The sequence below is a fragment of the Pleuronectes platessa genome, chromosome 10 (assembly GCF_947347685.1).
Source record: "Pleuronectes platessa chromosome 10, fPlePla1.1, whole genome shotgun sequence".
Classification (NCBI taxonomy): Eukaryota; Metazoa; Chordata; class Actinopteri; order Pleuronectiformes; family Pleuronectidae; genus Pleuronectes; species Pleuronectes platessa.
This window is the reverse complement of record NC_070635.1, coordinates 6,540,789-6,568,381: the sequence shown is the minus strand read 5'-3', so window position 1 is coordinate 6,568,381 and position 27,593 is coordinate 6,540,789. Positions and strand designations below refer to the sequence as shown.

At 42.7% G+C, this 27,593-nt stretch overlaps 4 protein-coding genes across 5 annotated transcripts; 1 reads left to right on the top strand and 3 right to left on the bottom strand.

Moving 5' to 3' along the window:
• Positions 1-577: 577 nt before the first annotated feature.
• On the bottom strand, positions 578-10,416 carry rragca (Ras-related GTP binding Ca). 2 transcript variants are annotated; one of them, XR_008339822.1, is made up of 8 exons: positions 10,046-10,416; positions 6,799-7,002; positions 5,530-5,729; positions 3,963-4,077; positions 3,358-3,500; positions 3,067-3,215; positions 895-2,447; positions 578-712 (listed from the first exon to the last, which is right to left on the bottom strand). XR_008339822.1 is itself a non-coding variant. In XM_053431772.1 (7 exons), the coding sequence occupies exons 1-7, from the start codon at positions 10,226-10,228 to the stop codon at positions 2,293-2,295; spliced, it is 1,149 nt and encodes a 382-aa protein (XP_053287747.1). In that variant the 5' UTR covers positions 10,229-10,416; the 3' UTR covers positions 578-2,292. The 2 variants fall into 2 exon arrangements, 1 of the variants encoding a protein (XP_053287747.1); XM_053431772.1 differs by having other exon boundaries at positions 578-2,447.
• An 875-nt stretch (positions 10,417-11,291) lies between these two features.
• Positions 11,292-13,078, top strand: LOC128448915 (c-Myc-binding protein). The gene is made up of 5 exons (XM_053431775.1): positions 11,292-11,450; positions 11,982-12,054; positions 12,264-12,312; positions 12,448-12,577; positions 12,667-13,078. Exons 1-5 carry the CDS (start codon positions 11,436-11,438, stop codon positions 12,712-12,714), a joined length of 315 nt encoding a protein of 104 aa, XP_053287750.1. The 5' UTR covers positions 11,292-11,435; the 3' UTR covers positions 12,715-13,078.
• A 519-nt stretch (positions 13,079-13,597) lies between these two features.
• On the bottom strand, positions 13,598-16,465 carry gja9a (gap junction protein alpha 9a). The gene has a single exon (XM_053431771.1). The coding sequence runs from the start codon at positions 15,778-15,780 to the stop codon at positions 14,320-14,322; it is 1,461 nt and encodes a 486-aa protein (XP_053287746.1). The 5' UTR covers positions 15,781-16,465; the 3' UTR covers positions 13,598-14,319.
• Positions 16,466-17,917: 1,452 nt separating this feature from the next.
• Positions 17,918-26,776, bottom strand: rhbdl2 (rhomboid, veinlet-like 2 (Drosophila)). The gene is made up of 8 exons (XM_053431774.1): positions 26,316-26,776; positions 24,729-25,015; positions 22,308-22,456; positions 20,844-20,956; positions 20,579-20,679; positions 20,142-20,202; positions 19,959-20,020; positions 17,918-19,133 (listed from the first exon to the last, which is right to left on the bottom strand). The coding sequence occupies exons 2-8, from the start codon at positions 24,957-24,959 to the stop codon at positions 18,957-18,959; spliced, it is 894 nt and encodes a 297-aa protein (XP_053287749.1). The 5' UTR covers positions 24,960-25,015; positions 26,316-26,776; the 3' UTR covers positions 17,918-18,956.
• Positions 26,777-27,593: the final 817 nt, after the last annotated feature.

The following is a 27,593-nucleotide window of genomic DNA, read 5'->3' as shown; positions in this document are numbered from 1 at the left end:
TCAGTGGAGTGTCCACCACCAACAAGGCCCAACAGTCCCCTTTAAATTCAATTCATCTGAACCACACACACACATATATGCTGGGAATAAGTTCCATCAACTTCACTAGTTTTGGAGTAATCCTGCTGACCATGCTAAACCACGACCACTCAGGAGAAGGTAAATATCCGGTGGACTTGAACTTGACTTCTTTATAAATTAGAGGTGATGCAGAGTAATAAACGTTCCCCTGCAGACCCGGTTAATGAAACAGTTATTCTCTCTTCTGCTCGCTGGTTATAGTTTAATGTCCACCAGGCTGTATAATTCACTGTGCACGATCAGCTAATGTTATTCTCCTTCCACAAATCCAACAAAAATCAACATTTGTAACAGTTATTGATCTGCCAGAGGTAAAAAAAAACAAAAAAACGACTCAAGTACAATCAAGGTATCTGTAGAGCAGTCCTGCAGCGCCATCTTGTGTTAGTTTGTAACTTTGTAGTAGATTACCAAACAAAAACAAAAAGGTAATTTCTGCTCTTTTTAAAGGATGATATAAAAATATTGACTTCCAGCTTAATTACAAGAACAAAACCAAAATTTAAAATTTCATTTATTTCACACAGGATAGCTCACAATACAGGAAATCAATCATCCATCAAGCTTCTGATGTGCACGTGTTTTATTTTCAGGTGACGGATAAATGACGAGGTTGAGAAGATCTCGGGGCCTGAATGAAGAAGAGTAATAAACAAAACACTGCTCAGATTCACTCAGCAAAGTTTTTCTACATAACATTTGTGAGTCCACTTTCTGTAGTTTGTTTGTGACGAGGCCATGAACATCTTACATGGCCAAAGTAAATTAGATTCCTTTATTGTCCTCCTTTGTGTGTCATGATTAGTTTCTCACCTTTGAATACAATGAGCTGTGTTTAAGGACAACACACTGACGGATGCATGCTGGGGACTGGGGACATTTTGTCTTCCTGTCAATCCTCCTGATCAGAGCCAAACTAAACACAGAACTTAGGTTAATCATTTTGAGCGGAGCTGAAACTGAAGGTGGAAAAAAAAAAAAAAAACATTCAAATTTCAACTGGTTAATATCATGAAAACATCGATTTGGAGCGTGAGTTCCTCCGTCAGTCCTGCACATCAGCCCCGACCCAATACATCTACTTTAGATGGCAAAAAGTATATAGTTTAATCATGATGCTCTATTTTTACTATGTCACTTTTTCAGGAATCATTTGTTTATGGTGGCAGTGCTTTTGCAAAGACTTTTCCAAATTTCAAGCAGAACTCACCCGGGAGCCAATCAAGTATTTTGATTTTCACTGAAGCACAAAGAGAAAAGTTACTTTCACTGATTGAAGAGAGTGTAACTACGCTAAGCTGCTGTTATCGAGCAGAAGGACGAATACTCAGTTCTTCAACCTTTCATTGACGCACACACACAACGAAACACGCACACACACGTATCAACATTCGCACACACAAGACTAAGTTAGTTAAATCGACAGCACAATCCCTTTTCAGACTGCTCACAGAATCTTGTTTTCCCTTCACGCGTGAAACCAAAGAGCGAGTTTTGGGCAGCATACAGGTAGGGTGAGGTGAGTGGTGGAGACAGGAAGCTTGCACTGTGGTCAAGCTTCGTCTACATAAGGCCATCTCTGAACATGTGTGGGTTAGGAGGACTAGCAGGTCACATTCACCATCTTTTTCCTTTCTTTTCCATTTTTTAAATCAGCACAGAAGTGGTCAGGTGGGGGGGGGGCGGGGTGTGTGTGTGTGTGTTCATTACGAGACAGATCGGCGTCATCACAGCTCGTCCATAGCAAGAGGTTACGACGAGGGGTTTGTTTCCCCTCCTCACATTGTTCATAGAGACCAGCAGCTAAATATCACAGTCTGTGACCGCTTCAGGAAATCCAGAGAGGGCGAGCAAGAGAGCGGGCGAGCAACCGTTCTCATTTCTGTCCTGGTGCAGTTTCACTCTGTCGACTTCCTCACAGCCGGCGGTTTTTCCTGAAACCCGATCAACCCGACTTCCTCTTCCCTCTTCCCAACAGGGGAGGTCTGACCTGTCAGTGATCCGGTGCTGCCGCTGCCACACTCTCTGGTCTCCAGCCGTCTCTCAGTGCTTCGGGGGGGCTGGGAGAAAGGGATTGTGATTGGCGCACCAGGGAGCCTCAGTCCAGTAGTCTCTCCTCTACATGCTCCCTGGCCCTTTGCTCGTCTTTCCTTCTCCTCTACCCTCTTTTTGAGTCTTTTTGTTTTTTTTGTATATATTTCGCATCAGTGTCTAGACAGTGTTGCGCGGCGTGCCGTTCAATGCGACGGCCTTATTGCAGGGTGAGCCCACAGCCTGGGAGCCCACGGGACGCCCGGTGGAAACGCCGACCTCGAACACTTCATGGATGGCCTTTCGGAAACAGTGGAAGTTGTAGTCTATCAATCCTGAGGAGGGAAGGAAGATAAAACTGTGTTAAACTCTTTTTAAGCCATGGGAAATTACTGCGTTATATTATCAGCTATCAAAATTTGTCTAAAGTCAAATAGAATTAAAATGTGGTTACAGCTGAATATCGGTTAAACTAAGTCTCAAGCAAAAAACATGAGATTTCAAACACTATCATTACCTCATTATCTCCAGGGTTTATGTTTTCACCCGTTCGTTTGTTTGTTTGCAGGATTACTCAACAACTACTGAACAGATTTTCTGAGAAACTTTGTGAAAGGACGGAACACAGGTCAAGAAAGAACCATTTTGTTTCAGATCCAGTGATTATTTTTGATATGAAAACAACCCCAACCATACTTCTTCCGCAATTGAGATTATGATTTGATGATCTGCATTGTTTTGTTGTTTCTCTTGAAAGTCCCCCTAACATCGTGATATGGATTTTCCTTTTGATGCATTTAAACACAACGCATTCTAATTTAAAGTTGTCGTTGTTTTGACTTCACACACCCTGCGTACATTCTGCTATGCTATGCTAAGTGGACTGCTACTCAGTCTACTCCATCATTGACCTAACGAGCAGCGGAGGATCTGCTCAGATGTCTCGACTCTGACCTTTGCGCTCGAAGCTTTCTTCTCTCAGGATGCAGACGAGGGCCAGGAACTTGGTGACCTCCTTCAGGTACAGCACAGTGGTGTTGTTGAGCTTGATGATGGCCATCGACTCTTTGTCGTACGCACTGCCGCTGCCGTCCTCCCTCAGGCTAGGAGGGGCCAACAAAACACAAATGTCAGCTTGCTATCAATGAATGAATGTGGATAAAGAATGCATATGTTCAATTGTCTTTAGAGCATTAACAGATTACACAGGGAGAGTGGATTGAACACGTGTTTAATTTGTTTTACCCATAGATGCAGGAGACGTCGATGACCACATCGATCATGTCACAGCAGAGCTCGTAGGACTGCATGTCGACGGGGGAGCTGTCTGTGGCGATGTAGATCTTACTGACCACATCAAACAGAAAGGCCTTTTCTATCCCTGAATTCTGTCAGAGAGAAACATCAGATGACAGAGAGAGAGGAGAAATAAGAGGGTGAGAGACAGAGGGAAAGAGTTTGTGTAAGTTGTTATTGTGGTAAAAAAAAACACAACACTATATCCATGTCTATATCCATCTATAAATGTCAAAACTTCTGAAAAGTATTCCTTAAATTATCTAAAACTAAATCCAATTAATGTAAAGCTGGCAGGAAGAGTTCCAGAGTAACTGACTGGGAAGCAGTGCAGGTGTGTGTGTGTGTGTGTGTGTGTGTGTGAGATCAGTGTTTCAATCTGGAGGCAGGGCTCAAAAACAAAATGAAGATTCAGTAAAGGCATCGGAGGAACTGCCAACCATGACGTGTCACCAGGGCTGGCACTGACTCAGAGTCAGTCGGTCTCATGTAAATCTCAGTGAGGAACCCACTGAGGCGTTCTACTGATCGGCAGCTCGCCGTCGTCTACTCACAGAAATGAAGATGTTTAGGAGGTTCTCCAGAGTCGGGAGCTGAGGGATGAGCTTCTGCACCACTTTGCTGAAGGCCTCAAAGATCGAGTGGTCGTAAATACTCGTCAAATAAAAGCTGAATGGGGAGAAGAAAACGAGAAGTGAATAAGCAGCTACGAGGAGGAAACACGTCTTACTTCCTTTTAAAAAGAAGCACGTGAAAAGCAGGTACAGTTACAGAGTCATAAGATCACATGGGAAACTGATACTGGACAGAGGAGAAGAAGTGTGAATCAAAGCATCTAATTCAGACATAAAATCACAAGATTTAAAATAAAATAGTCATCATGACTTTAGAGAAACTGCACACCCATGAGTTATGAGCTCAGTTATATAAATAAAAGGTCAATGTCTGAGAAAACCAGCAGCTTCAGCCAAATGGACCCGTCTGCAAACACTTGGCAGGAGCTCAACTTCACAAAGACTTACAGTGAAGGGAGCAGCAGAGGAAAAGAATAAAAGCCGTCTCAGCTCCACTTTACAATCTACGGCTGTCGAACCGGAATAAACAGCGATCTCACCTCCCATAAAACGCAGCCCGGCCCGAGCCAGCAGAGCATCCACATCGTCAACCAAGCTGCTGCAGCTCTGACCCAGCTCAGCCAGGACAGACGGCTTAATGTGGCGCACAACACATTTTTACTTTCAGGGCAACGGCTGCAGTCGATAAGTCATTTTGATTTTTATCACGAGAGCCCAAGCAGACATTTTCAAATTGCTTTTTAAAAGATATGTTTGAGGCATTTTGTCTGTATTGACAGGTCAGGACATGTACTGACCTGTCAATGGACTGGAGAGAGGATGGGGAAAGATGTGCAAACGCTAAATTGGAGACATTGGAACATCAGCTCTGGGATTTTTGGCCGGATACAAAAAACACTAGTAATTGAAACCAGTATCATATTGGTGCTTACGTAATTTTTTCCTTGGAACTTAGTGGTTATTCTTCCACTTCTATTTTCACTCAATCTCTTTTAACCTCCTCAGGTCACATGACGCAGTAAAAGTATGTTTTCCTCACAAAGCAACAAACCAATCATTAAATCTCCCACGAGAGCAAAGGTAAAAGAGACATAAGGGAACATGAACCCACAGACTGAGTTTACTTCAGATTTCCTTATGTCTGCTTGAACCGAACCACAGGTCAGTGTTTCTTCATTAGGACGTCAAAGAGGAATCTCACACTAACAGCAAGAGTATGCAGACTATGTACATGCACAGGCTACTGTATGTGTAACAGAGGGAATTAGCATCAACGCCAAATGCCAGGGATCCTGAGGGAAGCTTTGAGTTATGCATCGTGGTTGTGTCTGCAAAAGTATGGAAATACAGAAAGGACAATATTTCTAAAACTTCTTATTACTATATTATTAAGACAATCCAACTCCCATGTAGACATCTTTGCTTCTGTGATCACTGCAGAGTTTGATACAAGGGAGCATTTTCAACTCTGCAAAAACAAGTCTTCAATAACATCTGTATACCGTGGTGAGTATGCAAAATTAGTGAAATAAAAGACAGGACGTACCTGAGATGTAGCTTCTCTAAGCTCGCGTCGGCCAGATCGTCATTGGCTCTCTGGTGGATGTCTCTCTGGGTCTCGATCTTGTGATCGTCTGAGAGTCCGTCCACTTTGTGGATAAACACCTCGAAGTTAATCTCTGGATTTACCCGGTAGGCCCGAGACACTGTGAGGTGAAGCCGACCCAGAGCCTCCACGTAGTCATCCTGAGGGGAAGAAGGTGATATGTTAATACACACAAAGTACATGTGATAGAAACTGAATGATACAACTGCCCATAAATGCATCACACAATTCTAAACTTCCAGGTTTTAGTCTCTATTACTAAATCTTTGTTTCTGCTGTTGAGAGACAACATTAAAACACAAGTAATCAAGACCTGCTGCTTATGAAAGACTTTAAAGTGACTACGCAACCTTCAGTGACCTGAGCCCATGTTAGTAATTATCTGTTGCATCAGGACAAAAAAATCCTCATCTCTTCTAAACCAGGTATGAGGAAATGTGCCACTGCATTGTATTCCAAAAAACAGTCCTCATCAGATATCACTGTGTGACCAACTGCTGGAGCAAGCTGAATCTGATGCACCTCCCTGAGAGAGAATAAAGCCTGCAGTCAGATCAGCTGTGGCGCACATCCTCACTGAGATGACTTCTTGAAAGCACTTAGTCACGTGAAGAGCATCGGCACAAAAGCCTGAGCTCGTCAATGTCTTCCATTCCGGCTGCTAATCACAGAGTTCAGCCCCACCCCCCCACACGGTGCTTTGCCTCATATTAACAATCAGGGACCACGAAATTATTTTTTGTTTCAGTGTGTGTGTGTGTGTGTGTGTGTGTGTGTGTGTGTGTGTGTGTGTGTGTGTGTGTGTGTGTGTGAGTGTGAGTAAAAGAGAAGCCAGAATATTGCAAGATGAAATTAAATGTCAAGTCACTGCCCGAAAGAAAAGAGGAAAAGCAAAACATTTAAATTTCAGTCAGCTTATTCGTAACATGACACAGTCTCTCTCTCTATCTCTCTCCGCCCCCCTGCACCAGTGTTCACCGCAATTCAACACTAACACATTTTAATTATTGTGGAACTTCACTACCTATTTTTAATACAATAACCAATATATTACCTCCACAAAGGTCTGATACTTTGCAGAATTACACTAAAACTACTGGACAGATTACGCCGAAACTTGCTGGAAGGATTTGGTGTCAGGAAGGAAGAATCCAGGATGTTTTTAAAACTTACTTTACCATAGCGAGATATAGTGTTTTTAATATTCACCTGAGCATCGATGACGAATATCAAAGCCCCGGTGCCTCTGAAGATCATCTCGTAGTCGAAGGTGGGGTCAAAGAAGTCCACCTGACCCGGGAAGTCCCAGATCTGGAAGTTGACGAAGGAGCTGCTTGAGATGTCGTCCTTGTAGATCTTGTTGGTGCTCTCCAGAAACAATGTCTCGTTGGGAGACATCTTGTGGAAAACCACCTGAAATGAGACGGGTTTGAGTTGATCTCTGAGCCCAGAGACATAACAAGAACCTAGTTGTTGCATATATATAATTTAAATACATTTGTTTCATAGCCAGTTGTCCAAATCCCATTTAAAGCTTTAGCAAAGTTAACAAACCTTTTTGCTTTCAGATTTTCCAATTTTCACTTTGATTTCTAAATGAGTTTTCCGTGTCTACCTACAGTCATATGACCCGCCTGTTGTGCTCGGGTTGATCACAGCCAAGAGACTTATCTTAATGGACTGGAAATTCTCCTCGCCCCCATGTATTCTACGGTGAATGGCTGTAATGGTTCTGAGTCAGCAGATAAGCAGCGCAGCCCGTTCAATCTCCTGCCAGCTTTTTGGCTTCTGGATTTTCTTAAATGTCTGTTAAATTACTGTTTGTGTTAAAATGGTGGAGACTTTAAACAGTGTTACATCTCCATTGCCTGTAAATTATGAAACATGTCTACAACGGTTTTCTTCTCTAGTTACACAGAATCTGATATAGTTTAGATGAGGGTCTTATAAGCTGTCTTACAAAATTGCCTGAGTTAAAAAAATGATAAGTTTGGGTTGTCATATTTTATGCTGACGGTGACTCTAGAATCATATGAAGAGAATGAGAGAAAAGTGCAATACGTTGCACACTCAGTGGTCTGATGCAACATGTCACTTTACATTCAGCAGTTTGCTGTGGCATCCGTTCACACAGTGTACATTCAAACTGCAGCAGTAAAGAGAAGTGTACTTCGGGTCTGATCAAGGACTTGGTTCATCAGGTACAGTTAGAAAATACACTGGGTTACAGTGGAGGACCTGCGAGCCTTCTCTCCACCACTGCCATTGTGAAACTGTCTGTGGTCCACTGAGGTCAAAGGTCAACGAACCAGAAAAAAAAGTCAAATCACATGTTTTTCAGGCCGTACAGGAGGCTCACAGAGGAACGTTAATCAGGGACTTGAGCATGTGTGGATACTGAAATGTGAATGTACGTGAGCACGGGGAAAGTTTATTTCCTCCCGGCGGCATGTGGCTCCTGGCACGATATACCCAACCTGATTCTACTTGCCCCCCCTTGAATTTTAACATGAATAATCAAATATCATAGAGGGAACAACTGCGTCTCATCTATTATTCAAAACACAGTGCCAGTCTGAAAGTGGCAGGCTTGAGGAACATGATGGAGACAGATAACCTTGCTGTAGGAACAACTAGACTGAGGTGGGAAACAGTCTCGAGGGTCCCTACAAACCCCAGGTCCACAGCACCTCAGCTAGTTTTACTAATATGATTAACTGAAAAAGTATTATTTCCTACTAAAGTATGATATTCAGTAAGGATAATGTTATGAGCATGTCCTGTGTCAAAACCCAGTTTAACTAACATTATTATTTTTGGTTTACATTGTGTTCTTGTTAAATATATTCACATGAAAACTTTGTTGAATTAAACTGTGGAAAAACAGAGATCCCCTCCACGAACATAGTCATAAACAAACTATTACACTTCTATGAAATACAACATTAAGTTGAATGGAGAACTAAAACCATTCATAAAGTAAAGCCTGATATGAGACGAGCTGCACCAGGATCTGTAGAGTTTGAAACTTTTCTGAGGGGAAGTTGATCCAAAGCTACAGAATGACAGAACAGTTATCAGCAGGTAATTTGTGAACAGATCAATTTATAATATTAAATCTACAATTAAAAAGGCTAATGATGGTTGCAGCTTCCCCTGTGTGAGGGTTTACCACTTTACTTCTTACTTTGCAGTGAAAGCAATATCTGTGGGTTCAGGACTGAAGGTGCAATATTTTACATATAGATAGATTACATACTTTATTGATCCCGAGGGAAATTTAGGCCTCCAGTATCACACAAAACACTAGAGCATAAGAATAATTAAAGGTAAAAAATGAGTCAAGAATAAGTTCACTGCAGTGAGATTAAAGTTGAGCAACCAGAACTACTACATACCTGTCCCTGTTAAAAAGTATTCGCTAACAGACACTGACCAATCAGATATTTGAAGTATAGGACACAAGTAGCCGAGTCAGAGTATTAAAGCCAGATATGAATACAGATTTGTGTGTTTTGTATTGGTAAATACAAAACCAACACACTAGTTAGGGAACTGAATTAAGTGAAGCCCTTGAAAAGGTCCAGTGTTTAGGATTTAGGTGAAAGGGATTTATTGGCAGAAAGTGAATATTACATAATCCTAGTCTAGTTGTTTTCTATACCCAAGATTGGGCCCTGTAAATTTAAATACTTTATATTTACATCAGGAGTAGCTCCTTTCTATGGATGTCGCCATGTCGTTTTTTTTACAGCAGCCCAGACTGGACAAACTAAACACCTTTTGAGTTTTTATGAAAACTGAAGGTTACCACAGTTTCTCTCTGTCATGTTTGGAAGGTTGAGGCTGAGGTGAAGAGAATACCTGCTGCAACATGCACCTTCACCACTAGAGGTCACTAAATCCTACACCCTGAACCTTTAATCTGGACTTTGGAAGCCTGGACAAGGTATATATATACATTTATATTTACTGCAAAGGGGGGGGGGGGTGGTAGGTGAGGGACCCCTGCCTCCCCCACACAAAGAGCTCGTAGATCACAGCCACGACCGGGGAGGAAGAGGCTGAAGCACAAAGTGCAGGTGCTGCACGGATGTAAAAAAAAAAACAGTGTTGTGAGTCGCAGGAGCGAAGGTGTGGTCGCTGGGAGTCATGTGAGCCGCGCATCGCACCTCACAGCTGGGTGACTCGCTCGTAAATCATGTTGGACAGGTCGGTTACCAGACAGTCACATGCTCTGCACCCAACACCCCACGTCCACAAGTCCCTGCTACAAGCTAGGTGGCTAACTGGCGGCTAGCTGCCAGGAGAGCGCTGCTTTAAACCCACGCGCGTCCCCCTTCTTACGGGCAGCTAGCACCACCAGCGACATGCTAAACTTAAGCTAGCTCTTGGGGGGCTAGCGTCCCAGCCGACGTGAAGCGGCGGGGGGAAGGCGCTCTCTCTCTCTCCCTACCTTCTGTATGGAGGACTTCCCGCTCCTCCGCAGACCCATGAGCAGGATCCGGGGCTTGCTGTCGGACGGCGCCGGGCTGTCCTCGATGTCGGCCTCCTCCTCGCCGTAGCCGAAATCTTTGGGGAACGAGTCCGCAACCCCGTAGCTGTCAGCCAGCTGTTCCACATCGTACTGGATCGACATGTTTTCTGTTACCCGCTTCCCCCCTGGATCCCCACCCCCCCTGTGTGCCGCAGCCCTGGAGTCGGACGAGACGGACGTCGTGCGCCGCGAGCCGTCGCCAGGTGGAGGAAAAACGAAGAGTAAATAAAGATCCGGCTACTTGGAAACACGGAGCGTGATCCCACACATTTCCTCAGGATTTCCTCTCCCTCGCCCCTTCGCTCCCGCCCCCTTTCACTCCGATTGGCCGCCCGCGCTACAATCCACGTCCTGATTGGTCGGCGGCACCCGTCGCTCCGCCGAGGCTCGTCGCGGTCACCTGACTCGTGCTCGGACTTGTTTTGTGACCTATCACCCGAATCGGGAGCGAGGACGCGTTCTTTAAAGCGATTTAAAATGCTATTCTGGTTTATTTAGCGGTAATATACGATCCTCTCGTTTATATTTGGCTGTGGAATTATTTAATATTTCATTAAAATTGTTTAAAACAAAGCAAATACAAAGTGGGTTGTTTGTGGCTTTAGCAGCAGAGGGCGCCATAAATCCACGAGAGTTCATTTGAGAATGGTTTATTTTATTTCATAAGAATTTGTATACATTTCATAAATAAGATGCAACACTGTATAAGATAAGATAAGATAATTATTTATTAGTCCCACAGAGGATGGATTTACAACGTTACAGATTCCAGTTAGGAATAAACAGAGTAATAATAAGTAGTTTGCAATAATTATAATGTAAGGATATATAAGAAAGATTTTAAAAATATAAATGGAGATAAAACTAACACATACAGTGTAAACAGAATATGGAAAGTGTGAACATATTTGTATATTCATGAGAAAGTTATATATAGGGATGGGCAATAAAAAAGTATGACTAATATTTGCATTTTGATATATATATATATATATGTATATTGATAACATGCTTATGCAAAGTGGTGGAGGTAGTAGTCAAACATTTTTCTTAAAGGAAAAGTACAAATAAATGAACAGTATTATCCGTAAATAGCACATTAGCCTTTTTCTTCTGCGGTGGTCGGCGCTGGCTAATGTCTGTGACACGTAGTTATTCTCTCCGAGGAGCACCTGAAGGCATCAGAGGTTGCCGACAAACGAAAGTGAACTTTTCCTGCTCGCTGCCACTTGATCCTGAGAGAGAAGCGACATTAGAACCTGAGCGCGGTGTCTACACGAGGACAGTCCACTGGGTACCCGGTCTCATCATGGCGCATTACAGAGTAAGTGTGTACGGTCTCATTTATGGGGTTCACAGACTGTTTACTTCCCTGACACCTGTGGGTTAGCTGGAGCTGATCAGTGAAAACAAACCCAGCTGAGCTCGGAGCAATGACCGCAGCTCCCGCGTGTCTGAAGACATAAACTTAATGTTCAAAAACGAACTGCGCATGTTTCTGACAACACTTCCTCCTAACCCTAACCCTTATCAAGTTAAGTTCCATTTTTTAAAGTTAAATTGTGAACTCAAACTCGATAATGTGGGGAAATGGTTCGTGAATTCTTCGCGGGTTAAGTCCAACACGTGACACTAATTAGTGCTTGATTGGAATAGAGTCCATATATTTTTTTTATCATGTTTCAAAATTGTAAAACACTTTTGTTTTGAAAAGAGTTCTATGTTCTATAACTATAATTGTTTTTGTGCTTAAAAGTTTATATTACGAAGTGAAAAATGGACATTTAAATTATGTTGTGACAGTTGACTGTGAGTCATTAGTTGGTAATAAAATGTGTGACTCGTCCTCCTTCAGGCTCCAGACACCAAGAGGGAGCAGTTCCGCAGATACTTGGAGAAAGCTGGGGTTGTGGACAGCCTCACCAGTGGTAAGGACCAGTTTCTTTTTCTTTCTCCTCTTTACCAATAAACACTCAGTGGTTTGGGAGTTACTCAAAACAAAACCACCCAGTGAAAAGTCATTTGAACATAAATAAATGCAGTCAAAAATGTTAAATGTTAGTTTTGGTATCTCAACAAGTCAGCCCCCCTTAAAAATGTGGTGGTGGTCTAACTGTTTCTCTCTGTTTGGTTTCAGTACTCGTGGCTTTGTATGAACAACCTGAAAGACCCAGCAATGCTCTGGAGTATCCTTTAAACCACACAAGGCTCTTCATGACACACCCATATACTGCAATCGTGTGGTTGGTGGGTTGAACCCCACAGAATGCCCTCAGGATTCTCTGAGCTGTTGTATTACTGCTTTAACCGGCTCCCTCCAGATTTGTGAAGCAGCATCTGGGAGCTGTAGGCCAGACCTCGGCCGACACTGAGCCTCTGCAGCAGGAGGTGATTGACCTGAGGCAGAGGTGTGCGCGTCTGGCAGAGGAAAACAAAGACCTCAAAACAAAGGTAAGCTCAGTGCTGTGGAAAAGTCAATTCCGCTCATTAAACCATTTAAAGCCCCTAAACCAGATAATCTCTTTTGTCCGTGTCTCCAGCTGCAGCGCTATGAAGCTGCGTCCGAAGCTGGACCCCCAGCTGAATAGACCACAGCAGAGATTTGGTTTATACACCTGCACTTTAGATTTCAAGACAACACTTTCATGAGACAGCCAGTGTTTGTTTTATGTAACCTTGCTTGGGTTTTTTGTTGTAAATCTTAGAATATGACTTATTCTCTACATGTACATAAGTTGGTCTTCTTTTTTTACAAGACAGTGTTTCAGAGGCCTATTGAAAAGGTTCCATAAATAATATTTGGTCAAACTGCTGATAGTATGTATATATTTTCTTCAGTTATGGTTCAGAGGCACAAACAGTGTGTGACCCGTTTAAACTTTATTTTAAAAAGCCTGCTGTGAGTGAACTGTTCTAAAAAAGCTCTAAAATAAAGCACAGTATTGTAATTAAGGGTGTGTCATTGATTGGACTCATTTCTGAACAGCAGTGGTTTAACCAGATCCTTTTACTGGAATGTCATTTCCTGCAAATCAACTAATTCGATTGATCAAATGAAAAGTTTCAACTAGTTTTAGTTGTTATTGTTATATGGAGCAAGAACGTGTTAGAAATTGAACTAACATTGCAGAAAGTCTGATATACGTAACATTCATTATTTGATGTTTTTCACTGATGCAAAGTGAAATCAGAAACAGACCAACGCTAATACAGAGACAAAGGAAGAGCACATCTGGTTTTCTACCAACTTTAATCAGATTAAATACTTTTCAGTTATTTCAGGGACATTCAAATCTATTGAGCAGAAAGACAGAGAAAACCAGAGGTATTTGTGTGCAGCTTATTGATATGCTCGCTAATCCCATGATAGCATTTGACACCCAGGAGAACAAGGAACACATTGTTGTTAATGTGGCAAATATAGCAAATATTTCTACTTTTTCACTGTCGACCCATAATCTCATCTTAATATATCGTCCGAACATAACTCGAGATGAAATTAGATTCAATAACAGTTCAGACGAAAATCATATTTACTCCAAAATATCTGTTTATTCTATTCTTTAGTTGGACTTCATGGTACAGATGTGCACATTTATTGGACAGACAGCTTCCAAAGGCCTATTCAGGGTTAGAAGTTGTTTTCCATGCCACTGCAGCAATAATGTGACTTTTCAGTGTCGCAGTTCTCCATAAGTACATTGCGTTTTGAGGTCAACGGTAGAGAATAAAAGTTTAGATGAATCATGCAAGGTTTATATGTCAGACTACCATGAAGAAATGTATGATAACTCGTTTATATTTGGCCCAGTGCCGACCTACTGTATCTAATCATATGTGAGACAAACAACATTTATGATCACATCTATTTTTCCTGCTAATTTGGTACCAATACATGAAGGTCAGTGACAATCAAAAACTGGTTTATTCCAAAATTAGTTGGAAAAAATATAGAAAACATGAATAAAGTCCCTCAAAAATAAATGAATGCATTAGTTTTTAAAACAATGGATTGAATTGTTCTAACTTCAGCACAAAAAGCACAGAACAAAAAGCAGATGTAACCGGACCTTCCCCTGTTCTACAGCTGTTCACAGCTCTGTGAAATCCATTGATTCCACAGACAAAGTCTAAATATAACACTGATCTGTGACAATGGTGGAAACAAGCAAACCTCAGTTACATGAAGTCGTTCAGATTTGCAGATCAGGAGCTCGCTTGCTGCTTGTGTTACTTGCCATCGATCTCTGGTTGTGGCTCGATCCTGAGCTGGAGTCTTCCAGTGACTCTGGGGTGGAGGCCCGGCTCGGATGTTTCTCCTCCGATTTTGTGGAGGGATGTCTGCTGCCGGCTTTGACGCCCCCGTATGAATCGGTGTCAGAGCCTTTACCCTCCAGCACGGTGAAGCACTTGAACGAGCCGCGAGCCTTCCACGGCTTCTTCGACGCGCCGACGGGCAGCGTTGGCAAGGAGGCGGCGAGAGCTGCCGTCTGTGGGCACTTCGGGGAGTCTGGGCCTCCCCCCTCACTGCTCTCCTCCTCGCCTTGCGGGGGCAGATGTGAATAGTCCTTACCCCCCTGTGTTGGGTTAATCAGGGAGTCGCCGCACGGAGAGCACGACTCATTGGTAGTCGAGGTACAGATGTGCCCTGGGGGGCTTTGAGCAGAACATCTGTAATCATCAGAGTTCTGCTGAGCGGCCTTATCGCCCTGAAGAGGTAGAAAAGTTGAAGGTTTGATGAGGTTCGGGTACATGCTGGTGCCCTGCATCCTCTCCATCAGGAGGTTGTAGTCACTGGGTGCAGAGGCGAGCGTTGCCTTGCGGCCGGCACCGGGGCCCATCTGCACAACGGATTCCTTTTTATACCTGTTGACATAGTAGTCATCGATCTCCTCTCTGTTGTCTCTCAAGTGAGGGTAGAAGTCCAGGACGGCCTTTTTAACCTTCTTGTAGCCCAGGTGCACGATCTCCAGGATGTTGAGGAAGAGGGAGATGCCAGCGATGCACTGCATGAACACCATGAAGACACTTTTCTCTGTAGGCCTGGAAACGTAACAGTCCACAGCGTTGGGACAAGGATCCCTCTCACATTTAAAGAGCGGGTAGAGGTGGAAGCCGTACAGGAGGTACTGGCCCGTCATGAAGGCCACTTCAACCACAGAGCGAGTGACCACGTGAGCCACGTACGTGCGCAGCAGGGAGCCACTGAGGGGAGCTTTGTTGAGCTTCCCCTGATCGAGCTGCTTCATCTCCCGCTCGATCCTCTTCCTGGCCTCTGCCAGCTCCACATCCACCAGCTCCAGCTCCCTCCGCAGCAGCACCTTCTTCTTCTGTCGGGCCTTCTCCAGCGCCCGGAGCCTGTAGAGCGCGTGGCCCATGTACACCAGCGAGGGGGCCGACACAAAGATGACCTGCAGCACCCAGTAGCGGATGAGGGAGATTGGGAAAGCGAGGTCGTAGCACACGTTCCTGCACCCGGGCTGCTCGGTGTTGCATATGAAGTCGGCCTGCTCGTCGTTCCACACGTCCTCCGCGGCCACCCCGAGGACCAGCATGCGAAAGATGAAGAGGATGGTGAGCCAGATCTTTCCGACCATGGTGGAGTGGATGTGCACCTCCTCCAAAATGCCCCCAAGGAAGTTCCAGTCCCCCATCTTCACTCTGCCATTGTGACTGACAGAAAGAGACGGAAATAATTAAAGAAGAAAATCTGCTGAAACGGATTGAAATTCATTGATTGATGAATCCATTACATGCATCGAATAGATATTCAGTAACGGGAAGAACAGCAAAGACATTTCAGATTAAATAAGCACATTCGAGAAGAGACCATTTTGTATAAAAGAACCAAAAACCCAAAGAAAAAGTAACTTAGAAAAAAATTACAGTACCTCAGAACTGGAGAAAAATAAAAAACAATAACAAGCAGGAAACTTGAGCAGAAAAAAGGCACAAAGCAGTAAAAAGTCACATGTTTGCAAAAAGATAAATAAAGAGAAAGAGGACTTGTGCATCCGCTGTTGAGCGTCCTAGTCTCATCTGTTGTCCAGTTCTGTCACATTAAAGTATTCCCCTCGGCCGGGACATTATATAAACCAGAGTTCTGCGTCGTTTCCATTTACCTTGCAGCGGCATGGACAGACTGCCGGTGGTGACTCAAATCTCCTCGGGTCATGCAGCCCTGACGCGGTCACCAAAAAGTTTTAAAAATCGTTAGCGCCCTCCACATGAGCCAGTGCACATCACCAAAAACCTCAGTGACCCGCCGCTGCCGCCGCGTTGCCAGAAACAAAGTGGCAGCGACTGGGCAGTTGTTGGCAGGGAAGGCTGCCCACCAGCACTCTACTGTGACCAGAGGAGGTCGATACCGGCAACTCCTGATGCATTTAGATCATGGCCTCACAGCGATGGGGAGGGGGGGGACCAGTACTGACCTCAATCGTAACAGGTCGGGACTGTTTGTTCTGTCTGTCCTAATATACCTGCATCATTTGGACTGTTTTCTAAAAGTTTCAAACATGCAGCAGCACATTGGGTGACGACTGAGCATTTTCTTTTCGGTGGATTGTTTTGTTTCTTCGTTAAGTTTTTCTTTTAATAACGAGACCCCTTCCAGATAAATGCATTTAGAAGGCTAGACTCTATGTTTTGAATATATTAACACTCAGTTATTTGAGTGTGTTTTCCTCCATATGTTCAAACAAAGAACACGATGTATAGATACTGCTGTCGGAATCCCCACAACGTCGATACAGCTCAGATATCCGCTGGGGCCTTGTACGATCAATGTTTTTCTACTGTAGTGAAGTGATCAATGAGTTATCACGTCCGATTTCATACTCTGCTGCTCCTCTCTGGATGTAATTAAGTCCTTGTGCTCTTGACACATTATTTTATCTCATTTACAAGAAATCTATCACGATGGATTAGCGCGCTGGCTAACTGCTGGTTGCCATCTTCACACAGTCTGATTACAAACACCATTAAACGGCGATAATCTGATAAATGTGCTTGATACCTTGGGTCCGTCAGATTAAATAGGTCAACACGCGGAACACAAAAATGCTTATTAAATTAATGTTGGCGTCCAGCTACACAGAAGTGTTGATGAGGGGAGTTCCCAGCAGAGCAGCATTGATTCCAACCAGTCCAGCACAGACATATTGGGGGGACAGAGGGTCAAACTGAGGTGACATTAAAATACCAGTCCTACTTCCTGTTTGTTCCCCTCCGATCACAAAAATCTGTTTTCACTTGTCCTTTAGCCTCAATATCTGAAACGAGTTGAATGTACTGGTCTACTGCTCATCAACTGAGCAGAGTGGAACATTCGTTTTCAAATAAAATATAAAATATCAAGAGAAGATGATAAATACCTTGAAAACACATTTATAGACATTTGAGGCCATCATATGTAGTAAAGCTGAACTGTAGATCAGTTGAAAAGACTTAGAACTGATAAACAGATTTTATCTCAAATGTTCAGGCGGGAAATTTTAAATATGAAGAATTCTAAACAGAGTTTGGTGAATTTGTTACAGCCGCAGCTCTCCTTGTTCAGGAAGCTGGGGATCATGGGTAATATCCACCGTTCAGCTGTGTTTCAGATCAGTGAGGTCATGTAACAAATTGATGGGCAACTGAATTAATGACCATTTGCTGCAGAGGGCGCTGTTGCTCAGTTAAAGTTACATAGTGTTGTTCTTCCAGAATTTAAAGCAAAATCCTTAACTCCCAGTAAGAAATTACACATAAATAATATGATGAAAAGCAAAAACACTGAAGCAACGATCACTTTAGCAACATGTATTTAACCAAAGAACCAAAAAGTTACATCCAGACGTCACATTTCTTGAATGTACATAAAACATTTCTCAGTGTTTCAGGGTCAGGACAAACAAGTTTGTGATATTTGAAAATGAACTGAATGGACTGAATGACACTGATACTTCAGTGAAAACAGCAAAAGCAGTTGTTTCCATATATACACAGAGTCCCTGCTGTATCAAACATAAAACAGTCTTTATCATGAATTGTGTTCACAACAGATATAAAAATCTATAGGACCCGTAATATTAAAGTTTGAATCAATAGATTCAGGGAATAGAAAACGTCCTAATAATTTAAATCTAATCCTGACAAGTTAAACGAGAGCTGGATGTTTGTTTAAGATAAAAAAAATTAGATTAATCAACTCCACACGTATACAGGATGTGACTCAGCCTAAACTGTGGCACTGAGCCAAGGCCTGATGGTAAATCAGTTGTTTCACTTACATAAGAAAAGGGAAATACCAACAATTGAGATATTCCTTCCTTTGTTCCTGAGACAATCTGTGTAAACTCTCTCTTCTCGTTAGTGCTGTCATACATCAAGGGACCAACACAGTCCCTAAGAGGCAACGAGGAAAAATTATTAACAGCTAATTATTATTCCACAAAAGTCTGGCTGTTATTTCCTTTAAATTATAATGAATAGTGAGATCATTGCTATCAATGAAAAGGTCTGAAATCTAAAACCTAAATAGAAAAAGTAACATATTTGTAAAAAGAGACATCAGATAAAATTCATTCCCTCTAAAAATGCCCATTTCATTATCACCTTTGTCTAAAATAAAAGATGCATGTTGCAATGCAGCACCAGACCCGTAGGGGGCACCCTTTCATTTGAACTCACAAAATGAATTCGATTAAAAAACTAAAACAACTTTACATATACAAAATCTCTGAGAAGCAACTTTGCTCTGAAACACGACAGTACATTGGTAAAAAAACAGATTTTACAGCTTCCTCAGTCTGACAATAAGACGTTTAGTGTTTTTAAAAAGCTACTACGCTGTTGAGAGGAAGATGTTGAAGAGCACGGCAAAGATGACGAAGACCACGTAGACCACGATGCACAGCCAGAAGCGAGGGTCCTTGAGCAGCTTCTTGTTGTAAGCGCTGAAGAAGACGTAGCCGATGGTCATCCCCGCCACGATTCCACCGAAATGAGCCACGAAGGACACCTGAGGGCAGAGAGCAGTCAGCTCTTCAGATTTAAAGCTTCTATCACAGACCCCCCCCCCGACCACTGTCACCCGACCTCCCGGGAAACCTGCAGGACCGGCTCAACTGCCAAAGCAAATAAGCAGCAGTGTGGAAGTGGAAGGAGATAAGACGGGAGGGGGAGTCGGTGGGAAAGACAATAAAGTGTTTGTCAAAATGAAAGAGTTTGTTACTGTAGTGGGGGGGGTTCAACATTTACGCATTCTAAAAGTATTGGGTGGATGTACAGTATCTATCAGTCGTGCTCGTACTCGCAGGTATGTCAAGTATCTGCATGATGAATCAAGTCCCAGCATGAACTGCTGATCTGGTCTGGAGCCACAAGCAAATCAAGTCGCCACCCTACACACCGTCAGGGTGGGGGGGAAGTTCACTGGATTCACTCGTCTATCATGTGTCTGAAAGGTGTCTTTTGTTTTTAATGTGTGATTAATGATGTGTATTTTATATTAGTAGTTATTTGCTTTCTGATTTTTAAGCGATGTATCATTGAGCATTTTTTAGAAAGTCCTGTATGAATGATTAATTTAAGTTAAATTAAGTTTGCACTTTATCACTACGTTTAAACGTTTAGAGAACCTTTTGCTGCTGTACTAAAAATTCTGTATGTTTACTTAGTATTAGGAAATGTCTTGTGTTATCTGTTGTGCCTGTGCACTTTGTATGTTTTACTGTGGGAGAGTGGGAAACGTCGTATCGATTCCTTGTATGTTCTGAACATGTTAAGGAATTGACAATAAAGCTACTTTATCTTTATCTTTATCTAATTAGTGTTATGATCTTACCTTCATTCCATCCTCATCGCCCGCAAATCTTCTGTAGAAGGCGAAACCGAAATCTGTGCCGACTGGAAAAGAAAAGAAAATGGAGTCAAATCATTTCTATTTTGAGGAATCGTCACAGATGTGAGAAAATAATAATAATAATAATAAAATTGGTTGTAAAACAGGTCCCACAGGAGAACCTACCGATGATCACTATGACGAGGATCCGAACCACCCCCATGAGAGGAATCATCTCTCGGAAATTCTGTGAATTGAAACAGTCACCGGCGGTAAACAGCACTGCTCACATCTGACCTTATCAAAAAACTAAAACAGAAATTCAGCCTGAAGACACAACAGAGGTTTGTTCCATTACACAATTATTAAGGGACTGAACGTGTGCAACCTTAACACATGGATTAAATTGAACCATTAGTTTGACTTTTATTCTGAAAATGGGAGTGAAGTGGTATTTTACACATTTAGTACCATGTGATAGCTAAAGTTGCAAATAATGATTATTATAAATGGTTTAGTTCTACTGCAGTAATAACAACACAATCAAAGTTATTATTCCATATCTATCATGGTACGATGCAGTGTGGACCTGCTCACACTCCCATGAACGTGTGTAAACTCACCACCACTGCATTCATGAAGTAACCTCCTATTAGTGCGTAGACTCCCCCCGAGGCCCCCACCAGCGCACTGTGAGGATCAAAGATGGAGCTGGCCAAAGAGCCTGAGGACAAACACACCATAATCAGCTTTTAACTTTTTACCATCTCTGAAGTCGGGACTCGCTTCAACACAAACCGGAAAAAACACTTAGAGACGAGTTAACATCAAACATCTGGTTTCACAGCGTTCACCGACAGAAAGGACGTCCAGTGTAACATGTCTCACCAGCCAGGACTCCAGCCAGGTAAACCATCCCCACTTCAAACCCCTTGTGGACCAGTTCCAGTGGGATTCCCAGCAGCAGCTGCATCAGCAGGTTCCCCAGAATGTGCTCCACACTGGAGAGGCAGAGAGGACACAGGTTACACCAACGCACATGAACACAAAGAGCTTTGGAATAGTACATATAACGGCTGATTATTAAATCCAACAGGTCATTTTCAGAGCCCAACTCATATGGAAAGTCCCAATACCAAGTTATGGACTGGTGAAAGGATATCAATGATTCCTGAGATATCATAATCAAACTTTTGAGACAAAGACATTTAATTGAGGCTGTCTTTATTGTAAAGAGATATAAACAAAAATACAACCAAATATAGAATTTAAAATAAGATGATCTCTAATATTTATTCTGATGTTTCTGTGAAAGTCTCATACTGACTGAGTTTTAATCGGCCAACTGGTAAATCTGTGTGGCTCTAGAACTTAAAAAAAATGTAGGTTTTTAAAAGTTAGATTGTTGTTTCTCTATAGTTTTACTACCTTAAACAAATCCAATGGAAACACCACATGTTCCGATGCATTAACACTGTTTAACCCCATCCCCCCACCCCCCTACTTGGTGCTCCAGCCTTGGCGGTGCTACTTCTGATGAGTTCTGGTTTGAGTGGGACTGAGTCTTCACACCAGTACAAATTAAACACAGTTTGAAAGCTGAACGTTTTCTGACTCTTTCTGTGCAGAGCGTTAAAGGATCATGTCACTGAAGAAGCTGCTGAATTGGACTTTTTACTGGGCCTTATATTCTTGGCATTTTCCAGTTTACAGTAAAACAAACACAGAACACCACCAGACTTAAATATCCTGTTTGGTGTGTTTGAGTGATTGCTGGCGAGGGGCGGTGACCACTGTTCCTCTTTGCTAATCAAGATTTCCTGTGTGCTTCTGAGCAGTCAGGACTTTTGGTTTTCCTCTTCTATTCCTGGGTCGGATCTATTCCTGAGGGGATTCTGGGTTTTTCCGAGACTGTTTTTCTTGCCGCATAACTTTAGCTGTTTTACAGATGTGTCAGCGATTCGGTTTATAACTCTAGAACTTTAAAAGTGGGTTTAGAAAAACTTATTTTAAAGTCAGTAGCGCTCGATATCCTATGACTCAGATGCCTTAAGCTGCCACGGTTAAAAAACACGACATGAAGTGATGCCGCAAGAGAGGATGTGTCAAAATAACAACCACGTGTACCAAACACAGGATAAGCCCGGAGGTTCAGTTCAGTATTTACAGTCTGAGAAATAACCACAGAAAAGGATTCGACACCTCTGACGGCTTTAAACAGAAAACCCTACAAAGACTATGAGCTCCACCCGACTGGTGTTTACTGCAGGGTGGTGACGCTTCTAACCACTTCTTTACACCGGGTCAACTTTCATCATCATGACGGAGTCTGAACGCCCAGCTCGGCCTCACCCTGCGTGGACAAACATGTAGGAGATGAATCGCCACGCTTCCTCTCTTTTCTTGGGCTTGTAGGTCAGGGGGCTGGTCCAGATGCCTTCGTCCAGGGTCACCCACTGCTTCTGAGGTTTCCACGCGGCGTAGTAGATAAACACGGCCAACTGGCAAACGAGAGAGTGGACACAGAAACAAGGCTTGAATGGCAGGATCAGAAAAAAAGACACGTTAGAAGCTTGAAAAGATGTAAAGGAGAGACTGGATCCCAAACAGCTGGGAAAATAAAGAGAGGAGGGAATTAGTCGTGTACAGATGTTGTAGGTTTGCTTTGAGACGAGTCCCCCACTGAGGTGACCCCAGTGAATCCCCAGTGGGATCCCAATGCTTTGGTTTGTGTAAATATGAAAGAAGGGAAACGCTGAGAACACAGGAGCTCAGTCAATCGTCCTCTGGGTAAATAAAGAGCTGAATCCCAGCGAATAGCCGAGTTATCACAAACATTCAGTGACACTGGACATCTGTGAGCTGCAGAGAGCGAGCTGTTCATTCACATGATGAAGAGTTACTGTGCGAAGCTCCTGAATCCGACATTAACATGGGACCCAATTGAAAATCTGACTTTTTGCACGTTCGTATTTAATTCAGTCATCCATTAAAGGGAATAATATAAAGAGGAAAGACGGGTGACAAACGTCAAAAACATAAATAATTATGAACTGAAAGGGACCCAGGTTGTGTATCAAAGGGTTAAATAGTCACAAAACACTCTGACGTAAAGAAACTTAATTTATTTAGAGGTAACATTTCTCTGCAGGATGTTGATATTACTCCATTTTGGGAAAGGTGGAGTTACACTTATATTCTAACTATATTCATAAATATATTGGCTTATTTTAACATTATAATGTGTTAAGAACCATCTCCTGTATGATGATGTCAATAAGTCAAAAAGTGTTGATTTCAGTTCTTCAACAACAACCAACACAAAGAAGAAAGTCCAAAGACAAAATAAATCACATTATGTCAAGTTCAGTAAAGTGAGCATCTCCTGTGCCGAGGCCTCTAGAATCAGACCAAACTTCCCTCAGCTTGTTTAACCCACAGTGAATCTGGACCACATTCCTGCTGGGATCAGCTTTAAGTCATAACAAATGGAACACAGGGGGTCACCCACGGCTCCTTTATCCCACAGTTACAGCAGCCACCATTTTCCTATTTAAACAAATCCCCCCCCGCTGATCCTCCACATTCCACCAGATGTGTTTATTCACCTGAATAAGAAACGCTGCTTTTCTGTTTACACGCTGAGGGAGAGCGTCTCTGAATCCCACCTCCGAGGATCAACTGGACCCGATTCAAACTGAAGACTCACGAAAAACTGCTTCTTTCATTGACATCGCACCGACTGTTTACTACACACGATGAATCAGGCCGGTCAGAGGAGGAGACAGACGACACAGACAGAAACGACTCAGTCCCTTTAAATTCAATCAGGCCTCATGGCTGAGCCAATAAAAGAGGCCGATCATGAAATTCTCCGTCAAATTAGAGCAAACGTCAAAAACAAGGCCCTGTGTGACAGTTCTGGAAACACAAGAAGTCAGTCATAAGGGAATATACATAGAAACAAATGATTCTCTACTGAATCCACATGATCCCAGCTGCACACTGGTGCTTGTGACAAGTTTCTTATTGATAGTGTACAGCGGAGAAAGAAATTTGCACCCACTAGATCTGCATCTTTATTTGCAAATTGCCCGATTATTTTATCAAGATACATGAATTACTCCCTAATAACTTGGTGAAAATGTTGAAAAACGTCCATGTCCCACTCCTCTACTACCAAGTGAGACTAGAGCTGGAAAATGTCTGGATAATTCCCAGTAAGCGATGAGTTGATGATGTTTTTACGTGTCAGACGCACAGAAGAGGCCAACGAAGATGGCAGCTTTGAAGGACACCGAGATTTAAGACTCAAGGGAGGAATTCCTGAAATTTGCCTCTTGCGTTCTGGAAACATTTCTGAAAACACCACAGTTTTATCATGGAATTCCGTTTGGTAGATTTTGCGTAATCCTGCTGACAAAGGAATAAAACCGACCAACAAACAGACAAGGGAGAAAATGTGACCTTCTTGTCTGAAGTTTTCCAGCTTGCTCGTTGTGAAAACTTCTTATTTTTCCACAAACTGTATCTATAAACCGTCAGATGAGACCAATCTCTCCCTGAAACATTAGGATCTGCAGATATTCGACCCCTGCTTCCACAGCGTCCCCTCCACATCTGCACTACTATAGCAATCAAAGCAAATCTATAGAGCAATCAACATTGCTGCAGCATATAAGCTGAATGTAGGCTGCATGTTGTGTAATGAGAGCACAGAATCCATACCCACTGTCCCAGCACTCACAACAACAACACGTGTGTCAGGGCTACCTCTCCGATACTGATGAGGATGATGAAGATGGGGGGCGGGCAGCAGTTGGTACGTTCCAGGTACTTGCTGCGCAGGTCCTCCGGGAGCATCCACTTGGAGACGGAGTGCTGGAACTTCTCGCAGCAGCCCGGCTTCCTGAGGCCGTCGGGCTGGTCCCCCTCGATCCTCAGGGGCCTCCCGTCTCGGTCCACAGGTAACGGCTCCATCTCCTCCACGTCAATGTCGCCCATCGCTGCCGCAGTCCTTCAAGAGCCCAGCGGGTGATATGAGACCTCGAGGTGATGCCCTGTCTCCACCAGCAGGGGGGGGGGGGGGGGGGACTAAAGGGTTTAGAATGAAGACACAACACAGGGACCATGTTTTATCAATGTGTATAGATGCTAAATAATGAACAGTACATCATAAACAGCAACATGATTTGTTCAGTGTAATAAATGATACCAAACACATAACTTTAACGTTCAAATGTCAATAAATAGCAGCTATTTATAACCTCCAGTCAAATATGGGTCCCTGGACACATGTAGACTTTCACCCCCTGTTACATAGAACCCTGACACAGACTGAAGGGAAACAAAACATGTTGTGGTCTCTCTCTGTGTGTTAATAGATACGTCACTTTGTGTATCTTTTTAGTGCTTTCACATCCCATTTTAGTCCGTTTCAGACGATTCAGAAAATCACATTGTTCATTTTACTTCACTACATTTGATCTACTAGTTGGCAACTAATCATTTACAGATAAAACATGACATACCAAACTCAGAAGGGTTTATATCCTATTAGTATATTAATACACACAAGACTTTTTCCCACTTTCCCAGAGTCAAAAACTAATAAATACCACAAGATTTGATGAATTCATTCAATGACGTATGAAGTTCTGTCGAACAGCAACATTAGGATGTCTTGGCTAAATTGTCCAATCAAACAAACAGGGGTGAAAACGTAGGCAATAAAGTAAAATGCTAAACTTTTTATTACTTCATTCATCTTTAAATCTATATTTATATTTGGCTTCGGTACTCAGCCTCTGTTACTCGTGTCTTTCACTCCCCTTGTACTTCAAATAAATGTACTGTCAGTATCTCCATTAGCAAATACTTCTTTACAGTGACAAGTATGTACTTCTGGTGTCCAGACTTTCATCTGACTGCAGTGAACTTATTCTTGACTAATTTTGACCTTTTATTATTGTTATACTCTTCTGTTTGGCTGTTGTGTGTTTTACTGGAGGCCTAAATGTCCCTCAGGATCAATAAAGTATCTAATATATAATAATATATATCTGAATCTTCAAAGGAACCAACGTGTAATATATTCCATCAAAAATTAGAGAAAGTAGTAAGTGTCATCATCAACGCAGTACTTATTGTAATAAAGTACTCGAGTGGAGGTACTCTACTTAGTTACTTTCCTTCACCGACTTCTCATCGCAGTTACAGCAGCAGCCTGATAATTAGTGTTTCCTGTTTACGGGGCGTTGCTCATTCAGCTGCTTCAAAGAGTCTCATACTTCAAATAACTGCATTAAATTCATCACAGTTAAAAAAGTTAATGCAACTTAAACATTTTCATTGACTCACCTGAACCGTCGACAGCAGGAAGAGAGCAGGACACTCCGCTTGATCCCAAATAAACAAACAAACAAACAAACAAACAAACAAGCAGATTCCTTTAAACTAACGCAGTGTGCACGTGCTCATACAGACTCTGTTCAGAATCTATGTTTTCATTCCTCCACGGTCCTGTTCCCAGACAACCCGCTGGGTCTTCTCCCTCCGTCCACCGGGAGAGCGACAGAAAGACGACGAGGAGGAAAGAGGCGCTTGTAGATAATTATAGTTCCTCCATTGGTTTTGTTCCTGCTGCACGTTTCCTTCCTCAGACCAAACAAACCTCAGCTGCTCGTCTCTTCCTCTCAGCTGCTCCAGGATCTGTTTCTGTGAATAAGGTCAGTGTGTGAACTGGGCTGCAGCGACTCCAACAACACGCATACGTCTTCTACCTGTTTCCTCCCAGCGTGCCACACCTGAGCCCTCGTGACGTCACAGCGGATCCTCATTGGGCAAGGGCAGCCATAGATATCTATGAGGGCAGCTCCTTCTCCTCACTGTGGCCACACCCACTTTCACACCCAAATAAAACAGCAATATCTTATCTTTTCTTTTTGAATTATTATATTCAAACAGTTTCAGTTGAGCAAAGTGCACAGGGGGCTGAATCCTCACTTTAGTATTATATGCTGCATTGCCTTACATGTACCACTAGGGGGCGCTTGAGGCCACAGTTAGGATGAATGGACCAGCGTTAACTGTTGACATGGCAGGTTGATGAATACAACTGTTTATATCAACTGAATAGGTTATTGATGGGTGTATGAACAGAGATTTTCTACACTATAAATGTGAAGTTAATTTCCAGTTCCCTCAGTTGGTGAGAGCACGGGCCAAGGTCACAGGTTCGAGCCCCGTACAGGCCACTGTACCATGACAAGTATCTGCTTCACAAACATTTCCGACCATGTACACATGCAAATCCACGCTGTGAAATTTGAATGCTGCTAATGATTAACATAATGATAAGTCAAGGTTATAATCATCCATTTTGGGGCTTCTGAGTCCCAGCGGCTCATTTTACAGGGATTCAGTGGATTTTCAATTTATGACCATTTAAACTAAACTTGGCAACATGTACTCACATTCTTTACTCGAGTAGAAGTACATGTATGAAAATTACTCAAGTTAAAATATATGTATTTGTTCAACCTTCTCACTCAAGGACAATAATTAAGTACAGGCTCTAGAATGTACTCAAAGTATAACAATAAAGCAAACCGAGACTTGTCACATTAATATAGTTGA

Excerpts from the sequence above, each read along its gene's own strand:
- rragca (XM_053431772.1), bottom strand. The coding sequence starts at position 10,228 with ATGTCGATCCAGTACGATGTGGAACAGCTGGCTGACAGCTACGGGGTT. Across the intron at positions 7,003-10,045 it reads GGAAGTCCTCCATACAGAAG|GTGGTTTTCCACAAGATGTC; the intron begins GTAGGGAGAGAG and ends GTCTCATTTCAG. Across the intron at positions 4,078-5,529 it reads TTAGAGAAGCTACATCTCAG|CTTTTATTTGACGAGTATTT; the intron begins GTACGTCCTGTC and ends CTCCCCATTCAG.
- LOC128448915 (XM_053431775.1), top strand. Across the intron at positions 12,055-12,263 it reads TGTGGACAGCCTCACCAGTG|TACTCGTGGCTTTGTATGAA; the intron begins GTAAGGACCAGT and ends GTTTGGTTTCAG. Across the intron at positions 12,313-12,447 it reads AGACCCAGCAATGCTCTGGA|ATTTGTGAAGCAGCATCTGG; the intron begins GTATCCTTTAAA and ends GGCTCCCTCCAG.
- gja9a (XM_053431771.1), bottom strand. The coding sequence starts at position 15,780 with ATGGGGGACTGGAACTTCCTTGGGGGCATTTTGGAGGAGGTGCACATC.
- rhbdl2 (XM_053431774.1), bottom strand. The coding sequence starts at position 24,959 with ATGGGCGACATTGACGTGGAGGAGATGGAGCCGTTACCTGTGGACCGA. Across the intron at positions 20,680-20,843 it reads CCTGGCTGGAGTCCTGGCTG|GCTCTTTGGCCAGCTCCATC; the intron begins GTGAGACATGTT and ends GTTTGTCCTCAG. Across the intron at positions 19,134-19,958 it reads GCGATGAGGATGGAATGAAG|GTGTCCTTCGTGGCTCATTT; the intron begins GTAAGATCATAA and ends CTCTGCCCTCAG.